The sequence below is a fragment of the Haliotis asinina genome, chromosome 13 (genome assembly GCF_037392515.1).
Source record: "Haliotis asinina isolate JCU_RB_2024 chromosome 13, JCU_Hal_asi_v2, whole genome shotgun sequence".
Taxonomy (NCBI): Eukaryota; Metazoa; Mollusca; class Gastropoda; order Lepetellida; family Haliotidae; genus Haliotis; species Haliotis asinina.
In genome coordinates, this window is record NC_090292.1 from 22,895,354 (window position 1) to 22,907,979 (window position 12,626).

Below are 12,626 nucleotides of genomic sequence, written 5' to 3' on the forward strand. Positions count from 1 at the left end.
CTTGATCTCTGGATTGTCTGGTTCTGACTCGATTATTTACAGACTGCCGCCACATAGATGGATATTGCTCAGTCGGGCGTAAACCTAAACTCACTCACTCACCCAACAGGAACAAAAGCCGATCATTACGTTAAACCTTTCCATGGCATTTGGTTCTATGATTTAAAAATGCCAATGAATTTATGTGGCACCTTCTGTGTTGTGTTGTGTTGTAAACGCCCAAAAGAAACTTGGCAACTACAACTATAAATTAAATCCAGCTTTCCATTAAGCAAGGATGTTTCATTTTTTTTATTGAAACATGAAAAGGAAAAAACAACAACAAAAACACAAACACACAAAAGACATCGGCAACAGCTGAGTAATAATAAGGATGTCTTGGCGTTCACAGATCTTCGACACTGATCCAATATTGTTGAAATTACAGCTGGCTGACCTACTTGGCAAACACTGCAAAAAACCACAAAACCACCCTTATTAATATGTCATACATCAGATTCATTTGTACCGTTACGGTAGGGTTGAAGTCTTCAAAATGGCAAATCAAATAAGATTTCTGAAGACGACAACTAAAATGTAACATGACATAGATTGATGAAATGTGTATTGTATTGTAGGTCCTACCATTACCACCAACTACAGGTTGTATGTTCGGGGCGGGTAAAGGGGACTACAGATACATGAGGATACATTCATCACTTAGCCAAGGTCAGATTCATCACTATCAGGCGTTGATGACACATTATTAGACGACACTGTTTTCACAGCAAAAGAAACGCAACTATGGCTTTTTGTCAATAGAAGACATAAACATGACCATACACTTTTATGTTTATTAAGTTTATTACTGTTTTTTCGTTTCGAAAATTGCGTTTCTTTTGCTGTTCAGTATCGTTATATACTCACGTTTTTCTAACCCACAGTAGTTACAGCACGGGGGTGGTCCACAACACATGAGACACAACTGGGGTGTGGGGGTAGCTGCAAGGTTGAGACAAAGGAAACATCTGTTATCAAGTACACGGAGTACGGGTCCCCATTTGGGGACATTGAGTGATGCCCGTAAACATATAGGTTAGAACTGGTCTTCAGCAACCCATGCTTGTCGTGGGGGGCACCAGCTGGTCAGACTCGCTGACTTGGCTGTCGTCGAATCCAAAATGCGTAGATGTATGCTCATAGTATTGATCACTGGATTGCTTGATTATTTTCAGAGCGGGACATTGCGGCAAATGAACTTAAACAAGCAAACACTTTATCGCTCTCCCGATTCGTCACAACTTACACGCCCAAAAAATTGTATATATTTGATATTGTAGTATGGCTACACTCAGGAAATATCTTGCACAAAATGCGATTTGTAATTGATACATTTTTTGTGCATTGAATGCATTGCTCGAGTGAGTCGGTGAGTGAGCGAGTGAGTGAGTTAGTCACTTTAGTTTTGCGCCGTTTATACCACAGATTTATTTGAAAATATAGTATTTTTAACTTTAGCAAAGAGTGATATATTCCTGCAATATCTCGGGAACGGCAGAAAAGGGATTCAAACATTGTACTAATGTGATTAATCGAACTCGGATCTTTGACGTGAGGAGCAAACGCTTGAACCACTGTGCTACCCTGCCATCCTACTGTTATCAATGACACCATGACACACAGATGCTTAGATGTATAGGTGTATTTGTCCTATGTTAAGAATTTCTCTTTCCACTCAGCGGTAAATTGGGAACCTGGTATGATACGATGGCAGTCTGAATTTGAACCTAGAGCGCCTGATAGGCCACTAGTTGTATTCTCCACAGGCAGAGTTCTGTACTCATTGAGCAGGGGTATCATGTCAGCGCTTTTAGCATGCAATATGCATGGATAAATGCGTACCTCACACATACATGCCGTTTTCTGATTGGCTGAGCACTTTTCTGTTATTTTCAATGTATCTCGCTTCGACGAGAAGTATATTGCAACGTAACCCGATTCCAATGGCTACTCATTCGGTACTTCATAAGGGTACTTCTTTATCTCGAATAATATTGAAACATGCATGTTGCACGGAAATTACCGATGTTTTGCGAATGAAATCGATGGAAGGGAGATAACTCTATGGGAATTCAGGGCTCAGAGAACATACACAAACATCAAGGGTACCCACGAACCTCTCGTGACCAATGGACAAGTATATGCAAGTAAGCATTATTAATGAGTCATCATTACAACGCACGTGGAACAGAGCGGCGTCATGCCCACGCATTGTCATGGAAATTTGTCATCTGTCGAGTCTTTTTTCTGTTTTCTTTTATTGTATGATGCCACACAAATTTGATAAATATTGCTGAATTATTTCTAAACGAAAAACAAATAAACAATAGAGACTGGTATCTATTTCGATGCGGACTACGCACAGTCTCGTAGTGATAACTTAGTATAACATCGCTTGTTCATCTTTGAGCTTCAAAGAGCATAATATGCGAGCAGCATGAAACAAACCACCGGATGCATCTCGGAAAATCATGTCACCACACGAAAACGGAATTATCGATAAATGGCTACACTTCGTTAAGATCCGGGTAAGAAATGATCTTCAGAAACTCATGGTTGTTGTAAGTGGGCTCCCTGACTTTGTTGACATATGTCATCGCTTCCCAATTACGTAGAACGATGTTTATTGTGACCAAGATCTTTTATGGATAAATCTTCCTTTAATTCTTTGACACACAACGTTTCTAAATGCCGCTAAAACACAACACGATGATCGTTGTGTTGTTCACTGGGTTGACTGAATCGTCCATATTTACTTTATTGATGCATTATTTCACATCTTAATGAAGTGAGTGAGTTAAGTTGTACGCCGCTTCCAGCAATACCACGGACAACGGTTTGTACTCATGAATGGAACCCGGGTATTCGGTGTGCAAGCGATTGCGTTGTAATCCACAAGGCAAAAACGCCACCACCAATTCTTAATAAAGTAACCTTCTTACTTTTCGGTGTAGGTTTGCACATGCAGGTTGGGCATCCGTTGATCTCGACGAATCCTGCGGTACATCTCAACCACTGCTGACAAGGACGGTAGTAGGGGCAGTTATAGCCTGGAACAGGAAGGGGGATCGCTTTATAAACTGACGTACAAAAGAAAGCACACACGCTGGTTTGGGGGGATTATTTTCCACAACGCATTCTGAAAATATTGTGTTTTGATTGACTTACAAGCCATTTGGCACTAACCCAATAGTAATTACGGCGTGGGACACCAGAAATGGACATCACACACTTTACCCACGTGGGGAATAGAACCCAGGCCTTCAGCGGACGCTTGAACCACTTGATTACCTCACCTCCCCATCGCAAGCAAACATGGTCTAGCATTTTATTTGTGTGACTGAGTGAATTAAATAAACAATATACAAAACACAACATAAAGACACATTTTTTCATTTCAATTCATTTTACAGCACGCTAGTAGCAATAACAGTAAGTGTAATAAACATTTGTTAAGTGAACTCAGGTCTTCGGCGTGACGAGCGAACGCTTCAACCACTAAGCTACCCCAGCCCCTGATGACGATAGAGAACAATATTAAAGTATTTGTTACATTCACATGTGGGGCATCAGTTAATCCTTTGGTAAATCTTTAAATCAGCTAGAGTAAGCACACGCACACTAACCCATCCCACCAGTCACTCACTTAGCGACCCACCTTTCAACTCACTCACTCATAAATCCACCTTACTTTCTCAGTCACTGCATCATGGCGTCACAGAAGATTTGTAAGAAGATCCTGTTTATCCTTATTTTTTCAACTCGCAGTCTGGGTTAGGACGGAGCCTATGAAGAGCTAGCTCCATAATAAACAGCTGTCATCTCATCACACATGCCTTTGAAGATCCGGGTTAGAATTTAGTAACCCATGCTTGTCGTAAAAGGTGACTAACGGGATTTGCGTAGATACGTGTTCATGGAATCATTGGATTGTCTTGCCCAGACTCGATTATTTACAGATCTCTGCCATATATTGGATTATTGCTGAGCGCGGCGTAAGGCTCACTCACTCGTACCGCGTGTGACTAAACACAAACCCGTAATTCTGAAAGCTGATCAAAGGAAAACTGGGGTAGTCTGGCGGTTAAAGCGTAATGTATTTCCACCTGAGTTAAGTGTCTGCAATATTACTAAAAGCGACGTAAAATTATACTCACTCACTAATAACTTACCGCATGGCTTACACTTGCACGTCGCACATCCCCTACTGTCGGTCTCCTGTCCACACTTGCATGGCCTTGCACATGTACGTCGACATTCCAGTGGTGGGAACAACGACTTGCCTATAAAGAAAATTTAGTTTTTAAGTAGTTATATATAGTCATAAAATATCAGTGACAAACATTTCTCTTATCATTACAATGGAGAACCTATGTTACGATTTGGATCCTGGTGAAAACAGGTGAGAATGATAATGCCAGGGTTTTGCAAACAAAGCGCATCCTGTCATCCGTCACAAATACACGCAGAGGCAGATCAGTTGTTTGTTGTTTAATTCACTCCGCTATATGGTCACAGTCTTGGCATCCGGGTTTGAGTGAGTCTAGTTTTACGCCGCACTCGTCAGTATTCCAGCTTTATGGCGGCCTGTCACCAGACTATATGGCAGTGGTCTGTAAATAATCGAGTCTGGACATGACAATCCAGTGATCAACAGCATCAGCATCTGTCTGCGCATCTATATGACATGTATCAACCAAGTCAGTGATCTTGACCACCCGATCCCGTTAGACACCTCTTACGACAAGCAAGGGTTACTGAAGATCAATTCTAACCCGGATCTTCACGGGTCGCTCGACCCTTAGGAAATACTCAAGAATATATTGAAACTTATCAAAAACCAGCTTGTTTTACTTCGTCATTGGGAAAGCAGGGGAAAAAACATTATCGATCATAAGCTGTTAAGTGAGTACACTGCTGGAGAAGTGAAAGAAAGCAGACCTTCTGCAACCTATGCTTGGGATCGGGTTGTCAGGCTGACTGACTTGGTTGACAAACGTGCGTAGATAGATGATCATGTTTGTCCTTGGATTTTCTGTTCTAGACTCGAGTATTTGCAGATGTCGCTGAATAGCTGGAATATTGCTGCTTGGGGCGTAAAACTCACTCACTCACTCCTTGAACTTTTAAATTAATATAGACCTACCTTGTACGTGTGTTACTGCAGAACACACGATAAGTGTCAGGCCGAATAGCAGACAGATAACAAGGCGGTCCATTTTTCGGTGTGACTTAAGATCACTTCATAAACCACGCTTGTCATCGTCTTAAGTATATCTTAAAACCTGGATGTAAAAGCTGATTGGTTAACAATCCACCAGTGATTTGTCAGCTTACTGTTGTTGACATCCTACAACACGGATACTGAAACACCTGAAGGAAATATGTTGATAAACAGGTTGACCTCATTTGTCACCGATGAATATTCACGAGACTCGCTCTCCCGCTGCCCTGCGGGAGTCGTGGGTGCGAAGGTGCATAAACTGCCAGTTACTGTTAGGTTTATGACGCTTTATAACGGTAATGTATGCGCACCGCTAGTTGAATGAATATAGACATGCTTGTGTGAACAGCCGTATATCTTTTAGGAAACAGAAGTTGTGAAAATCAAATATGGTTTGCTCCGGCCTGTATGCAGTTGATACAAGCAAATTTAAATTAAAACTCGTTTTCGCAATTATACAAAATAAATGTGACGTCTTAAGCGTAGTGGATGATGATTATACAGCTGTAGTCTAATAAAAAACATCTGTATCATTACGTTTCATTAATGTGATGAATTTATTTTTGTTTTGATTTGGGTTTTTTTATTTTATAATATACGATGTACAGTACGGACATAGCGATAAGGTTTTTTTCATACCTACACGAAATATGTGTTTTTGTCACGAAAATAGGTCCATTCATTGGAAAATGTGGTCAATTATAGTTTAAAACAAAATATGCACACGCATATCCTATGTTAATCATTTCGCAAAAGAGCGAGAACATGTCAGACGTCCGCGAATGTGATTGTCTTTTCCGAGAACTGACAAGCCCCAGATACAATGTACATGGCTCGTCGAGTACACTCGCCTTCAGCACTGACAGCCACGCCATAAATAAATGCGCTCATTACACAGACCTATTGCGCACAACTCTTTACGTGAGATTGACCCAAACACAGATTCGTTTCCTATTGAAATACGTCACGGAGAGTTACAGCGGCTGTCGGAACGACTCGCCCCAGGACGTTAGGTGCAAGAGTCTTATGGGACATTGGCGAGGTGAATTTCGTGCACACTGGTAGGTGAGACACCTATGTTTGATAACTGGTTCAAAACATATGTCCGAGATAGTTCCAGGTCCGATAGTGTCAAGTCCATTATGAGGACCTCTGGTCCACAAACCCCGCCCGTACCATACCCCCATGGTAACACATTCAAACGTTGCTGTTGCTCCACAGACATGTTTGGCTGAATAAAACAAGTCAAATGTTTCTCGGGCACATTTTTTGTCAAAGGTGACGAGGGCGGCAGAACTTTTTTTCTCATATTTGATAAAAAAACAACTGTCGAGAGAGGAACACATTTTAAAATTTTTTAACAGCTCAGAAAGTTTAGCACGTGTTAATGAGTTGTAGATTCAGTCACACTCGTTCTTACAGACACTCACTCTTATAGAAGACAAATGGATGATCGGTACGCGGTCAAGTCAACATTATTATCGTTGCGCGCACAAAGTGACACGCCGTTGCCCTGGGAAACATCTAACTTTTGTTTAGCCTTACTTGTCACAAGCTCACAAACCCGCCGATTTGTGTCGTGAACAAACATGCATGGGTAAATATCACGTGAGTATAGCCAATAAATCAGAGGGTCTTTTTTCCCATTGTGGCAGCTTTTTTTAACATACAGGCATATGGAGTGTCACGCTACGTGAAAGACATGATCAGTAAACCGAATGAACGTTGTGTGCATGAGAAAATATGAAATAAGAATCTATTCGATCCAAAACTAGACCGAGTTTATTGCATGTAGGAAGGGATAACTCAAGTTACTATTTATCTTACAACGGCTTGTTAAAAATGTATGTATCGGGGAAAATCTAGTAAACATTTTTTTCCAGTGAACGCCGGCTTTCGGCGTCACGAGCGATTTAACCACTGGACTACTTCTCAAACCCCGCTTGTCCAGTACTATCTCGTCTGTAGCTTCGTCACGTGAAGAGTCATTCGGGTCACCCCACCGTAGCTCGTTATCTACATAACACCTTGGGGCTACTGTTATTGTGAATTAACCGCATGTCAACCACTCAACATATTTTCTTCACAACAATTTAGTTGAAAAAGGTTTTAGAAGGTTATTATAAATTTAAATTAAAACTCAATTTCGCAATTTATTAATGTGACAGTACAGTCTCCAATAGACAGTAGCAAAGGTAGCCAGTCCGTACTAATACAATATATTAACTGAAATTCTTCATCAACTCAACCCTGTCAGGTGTCACTCGAACCAAACCTTTCCCACTCGACCCCTTCCTTTCCAATTCGACCCCGCCACTACTCTATGCTTTCCGTAACGCTCACCGACTTAAGGATCCCATTCAGTGGAATATAACAGCAAGCCTCAGACCACATTTACCCCGCGCTTCTCCTCCACCCACCCACACCCTACCACAGTTACAGTCACAGTTAACGAATGCCAGTCGCAAACATTTGAGGACAGTAAAGTTATTGGAAAGCAGTGCCAAGACAACACATACACAAAGTTCGAAACTTGTAATCGGAACACTTTTTCAAGTATTTACTTTTTACAAAATAGTCCAACCCATTGAGAAGTGTGAACTGTTTTGTTCGTGAGTATACTTAGAAGATATGCTTTTAAAATCACAAGTGAGCGGTGACGCAAAATGTTGATTCGTTTTTCTTTTTCAGGCAAAGACAGAACCAAGTTAATGAAACCACCGCGAAAGGGGCTGCGGATGACATTGCCCCGAAACGTAACAGCCGGGTATATATCATCTCCGCACTAAAAGAGTGTGAGGTGAGTTTGATTAGCAGTCACCAACACCCTGTGGGTATCCGATGTCCTGCTTTGAATATCATACACGCGCTGAGCGTGTAGAAGTAGGCGTGTCTGTGATTGAGATTCATCTAAAATCACTTTGAGTTATCTATGTGTTGAGACAGGCTTCATGGCCCTAGAGAATAAGAGCATCAATATGTTCCATATTAGAATCTTTATTATACAAGTGACATTGACACATTCTTAATTTATATCACCTCCCGTGTGATTTATTTTATGACAGTCAGAGGTACTGCGACCGACACAAGTATTCACTGATAGTAGACGAGGTCAGTTGGAATTAGGGGACGGTCATCAGAGAATATGACTGGGGAGGATCAGAAAAAAACCAAAAACAACAACAAAAAAAAGAAAACAACAAAAAACAGTACACGTTTTGATGGATAATAATGAAAAAAGGCCAGTTATACTTATGCATTTTGTGTTTTTAGGAATCCCCCAAAGAGAGTGGACAAAGACACTGGGAGGGTTTCCGTGACGTGAGTCATGTGTCCAATCAAACCTCCACCTCCCATTCCCACCCCCATCCCTCTCAAACCAACATCCCTCACGCCCGTAATAATCAACCAGCAACTGGACAAAATTGTTGTAAAATGTACTGATAAACAAAACTGAGATTATAGAGAGCGTCCTTGCTTTACCCTCGTCTACAGAACCACGAAAACAGGCACCTATGACGTCTGATACATCTACATGTCGGACAGCCGTTGACGACAACGCGGCCGTACCGACAGTAGTTACGACATCGAAGAGGAAGACATTTTCTTTTCTTGCAGAGACAAGACTTGCACCCATTAATTATCTGATATCCATTAGAACAGGTTCGTGGGCACCTCCGAAGAGGGCAAGGCTTGGACTTACATATGCATGTTTGACATCCGTTTACAATTTTTCTTCCATAGAAGCAATGCCTTGTGCAAGTTATAGCCGGGCATATTTTAGCCCTACATTTGCAGGTGAGACATCCTTTAACGACCTCTCTGCCATTGGGACATACATTGGAACATTTTGTTGATGGACACATCAATTTGTTACACTCACATGTTTGACAACCCTTTGGGGACAGTTTCCTACCATAATGGCAAGTTGTAGAACATTTGATCACAGGACATGGATCCGGCTTGCAGGCGCATGTCTGGCACCCGTTAATAAAACGGAAACCTTTGGGACACTTGTTTCCACAAGCGAGTTTAGGACAAACCTTGGGTTTGCATGTACAAGTTTCACAATTATCTTTGACTGTACGTCCGTTTGGGCATTTGTTAGTACAAGTTAACTTAGGACAAGCCTTTGGTTTACATGTACAAGTTTCACAACCATCTTTGACTGTACGTCCATTTGGGCATTTGTTAGTACAAGTTAACTTAGGACAAGCCTTTGGTTTACATGTACAAGTTTCACAACCATCTTTGACTGTACGTCCGTTGGTACACTTGTTAGTACAAGTTACATTAGGACAAGCCTTTGGTCTACATGTACAAGTTTCACAACCACCCTTGACTGTACGTCCATTTGGGCATTTGTTAGTACAAGTTAACTTAGGACAAACCTTGGGTTTGCATGTACAAGTTTCACAACCATCTTTGACTGTACGTCCGTTGGTACACTTTTTAGTACAAGTTAACTTAGGACAAGCCTTTGGTTTACATGTACAAGTTTCACAACCATCTTTGACTGTACGTCCGTTGGTACACTTGTTAGTACAAGTTACCTTAGGACAAGCCTTTGGTTTACATGTACAAGTTTCACAACCATCCTTGACTGTACGTCCATTTGGGCATTTGTTAGTACAAGTTAACTTAGGACAAGCCTTTGGTTTACATGTACAAGTTTCACAACCATCTTTGACTGTACGTCCGTTGGTACACTTGTTAGTACAAGTTAACTTAGGACAGGCCTTTGGTTTACATGTACACGTTTCACAACCATCTTTGACTGTACGTCCGTTGGTACACTTGTTAGTACAAGTTAACTTAGGACAAGCCTTTGGTTTACATGTACAAGTTTCACAACCATCTTTGACTGTACGTCCGTTGGTACACTTGTTAGTACAAGTTAACTTAGGACAAGTCTTGGGTTTGCATGTACAAGTATCACAACCACTAACTTTTTCGCGTCCATTTGGGCACTGCTTGACACACGTCAGTTTCGGGCATGGCTTAGCAACACATGTGCATACCGCACACCCCTTCTCAACCTTGCAACGTAGGGTCTCCGATGGTTTGCAGGTGGTTGTTAGAGGAGCACAGGGCGGATCTGCAGATACAGAAACGTGAACTGATTAAGCAATGAATTATTTTACTGACGTCAGGTCGACAAACTGAGAAATGTTCACTTTGCAATCAATCATATACCAGACTAAACTGCAAGGTATAATTTCATTTTCTCCCGCATATCATACACCTGACCTCCTCCTACATATTTAAATATTTAAATTAAAGTAAACAAGTGGACAAAAGAAAACACCGATAAATTCAAAGCAAAACATACAATCATTATAGAACATTGAGAATCGAAACTGTAAAAACACTAGTGTATGTAAGGCCAAGTCATTACGATACAATGTAAAGCATGATCAAGCTTCAGTTTCCCCATCACGAAAAGTAAATGAAGTGGTGGTAAAATTGTCGGTTGTCTCCCTTAGCCGTCCACATAGAGCTGTGTGATTTAGAATATGCAATGCTAAACTACTGCCTTAGTCTTATCTGGATAAGATATAACAGATAACACTCATTACAATCACGAGTTAATGAAAATGAATTTTAATTCGGATATTCACGAGTCATTAACTTAACATGGCGTGTGTAGCAAAACGTCAAAGTAAAAGGGTGAGTGCATTTGTCATCGACATCATTACAGTCATATAGTGACTAAAAGAACTTATACATTCGTGATACATAAATCGAGATTATGAAAATAAACCTGTTGAACTACATTACAAACAATCAGAAACTGACAGATACAGATGTAAATAAAACGTGTAAATTTTAAGATACGGAAGAGACATACCTAGGCACTGGCATGTGGGACAACCGTTGGTGCTCCTGTAGCCATGCGTGCAACTGCCACAGCCGGACAGAGAAGGGCATTTGGCTGTAAGACGAACAACATGGGTCAGTGTGTGAGTGAGTTGTGTTTTAGTAATATTCCAACTAAAGCATGAGTTTATTAATATTCAGTATTAACATATGCATTCATGAGGAGGACATATACGAACTAGTTTCTTCAGTGTGAAGGGCTACTCCAGCGCTCTTAACCAAACCACAGGTTGGTCTGGAATATATACAAGTATCGTCAAACATGAGGATCGCCCAATTCCTTCATGTTACCGCAGTTGACACGACATGGATTTGTTGACTGAGTAAGTATTGTTTTATGCCGTTCTAAGCAATGCTTCAGCAATATCATAATGGGAAACGCCAGAAATTGGCCAGCGTGACCAGAGGACGTTTTAACTTTCCACTGGCATAGCTTTATCAAGGCAACATCACGGGGTCGTCAGCGTTACGAGCAAAGTTTTAGGTTTATCCCAACGCCCTCAACCAAACTGTATTCCATACACAATATACTCACACATGCCAACAACGTCGTCGGTGAACATCAGCATTCCAAAGAGCAGCATCAGGAGGGATGGCGGCATCATCGTGGACGTCCTCATCAACGCACAAGTAGGCCTTCTACTACCTGAACAATTCAACTAAATTGCCTCTTTCTTACTGCCGTACTGAAAGTGTGACGAGATGTACATCCCGAGGGGTTTATATGCGTCAAGGGGAGGGACACCTGGGCACCATCTGAGGGAAGCGTTCCCCATGTATGTTCAGGAAACTGATGGAATCTATCGCTATTTCCTTAATCACTCAATATTTGAATAATTTGATGCGATCGTTTAGATGTTCAGAATGTCCACAAGGAATGTATGATAATGATGTTCGATTACTTTGAATTCGCCGGAGAAGAGATGGTAATTAATGCATAAGTGCTTCTGCTTCCTCTAGCTCTGTGGCCAGGTGTTATACCTGTTTTATCCTGGTTTGTAATGTGCCATGTGCTTGATGGCTGGTCACACGTAAACGATGTTTTGGTCCTGCAAACAGGTTCGATGATCACGTTAAACTCGGGTTGACTAGATGAATGAATGTCTATGAATGAGTTTTAAGTACTGTTCCGGAATTATCATGGCGGGCACATCAGAAATGGCCTCCACACACTATACCCATGTTGGGAACCAAACTCCGGGTCTTCGGCGTGAAGAGCGAACACTTTATCTACTAGGCCACCCCACCGCCATGTGTGTTTTGAATACTTATTAGGACCATTTTTTGTTATAATTATACTACATGATAATTATGATATCATAATAATGCAATATTATATTAAATATGGCAATTATTGCACAAAGAGATACATATAAATGTGATTATCATATGTGTTTAATTTTCATTGTGTTCAGTGTCCGCATTCTGATCTGTTTTTCCTCACTGAATATTTGAATAAATAAGCCACGCCTACAAGCCGGAC

General features: G+C 41.1%; 2 protein-coding genes and 1 long non-coding RNA gene across 4 annotated transcripts; 1 reads left to right on the forward strand and 2 right to left on the reverse strand.

Moving 5' to 3' along the window:
- Positions 1–276: 276 nt before the first annotated feature.
- Positions 277–5,295, reverse strand: LOC137260127 (antistasin-like). 2 transcript variants are annotated; one of them, XM_067797830.1, is made up of 5 exons: positions 5,186–5,295; positions 4,212–4,322; positions 2,982–3,089; positions 907–981; positions 277–450 (listed from the first exon to the last, which is right to left on the reverse strand). In XM_067797830.1, the coding sequence occupies exons 1-5, from the start codon at positions 5,256–5,258 to the stop codon at positions 437–439; spliced, it is 381 nt and encodes a 126-aa protein (XP_067653931.1). In that variant the 5' UTR covers positions 5,259–5,295; the 3' UTR covers positions 277–436. The 2 variants fall into 2 exon arrangements, with proteins under 2 accessions (XP_067653931.1, XP_067653930.1); XM_067797829.1 differs by having other exon boundaries at positions 4,197–4,322.
- Positions 5,296–6,214: 919 nt separating this feature from the next.
- Positions 6,215–8,716, forward strand: LOC137260116 (uncharacterized). Its single transcript, XR_010954731.1, has 3 exons — positions 6,215–6,324; positions 7,955–8,063; positions 8,537–8,716. It is a non-coding gene; the product is annotated as an uncharacterized lncRNA (long non-coding RNA).
- Positions 8,717–8,742: 26 nt separating this feature from the next.
- LOC137259426 (keratin-associated protein 10-6-like) lies at positions 8,743–11,748 on the reverse strand. The gene is made up of 3 exons (XM_067797086.1): positions 11,679–11,748; positions 11,115–11,198; positions 8,743–10,361 (listed from the first exon to the last, which is right to left on the reverse strand). The coding sequence occupies exons 1-3, from the start codon at positions 11,746–11,748 to the stop codon at positions 8,743–8,745; spliced, it is 1,773 nt and encodes a 590-aa protein (XP_067653187.1).
- Between the last annotated feature and the right edge of the window lie 878 nt (positions 11,749–12,626).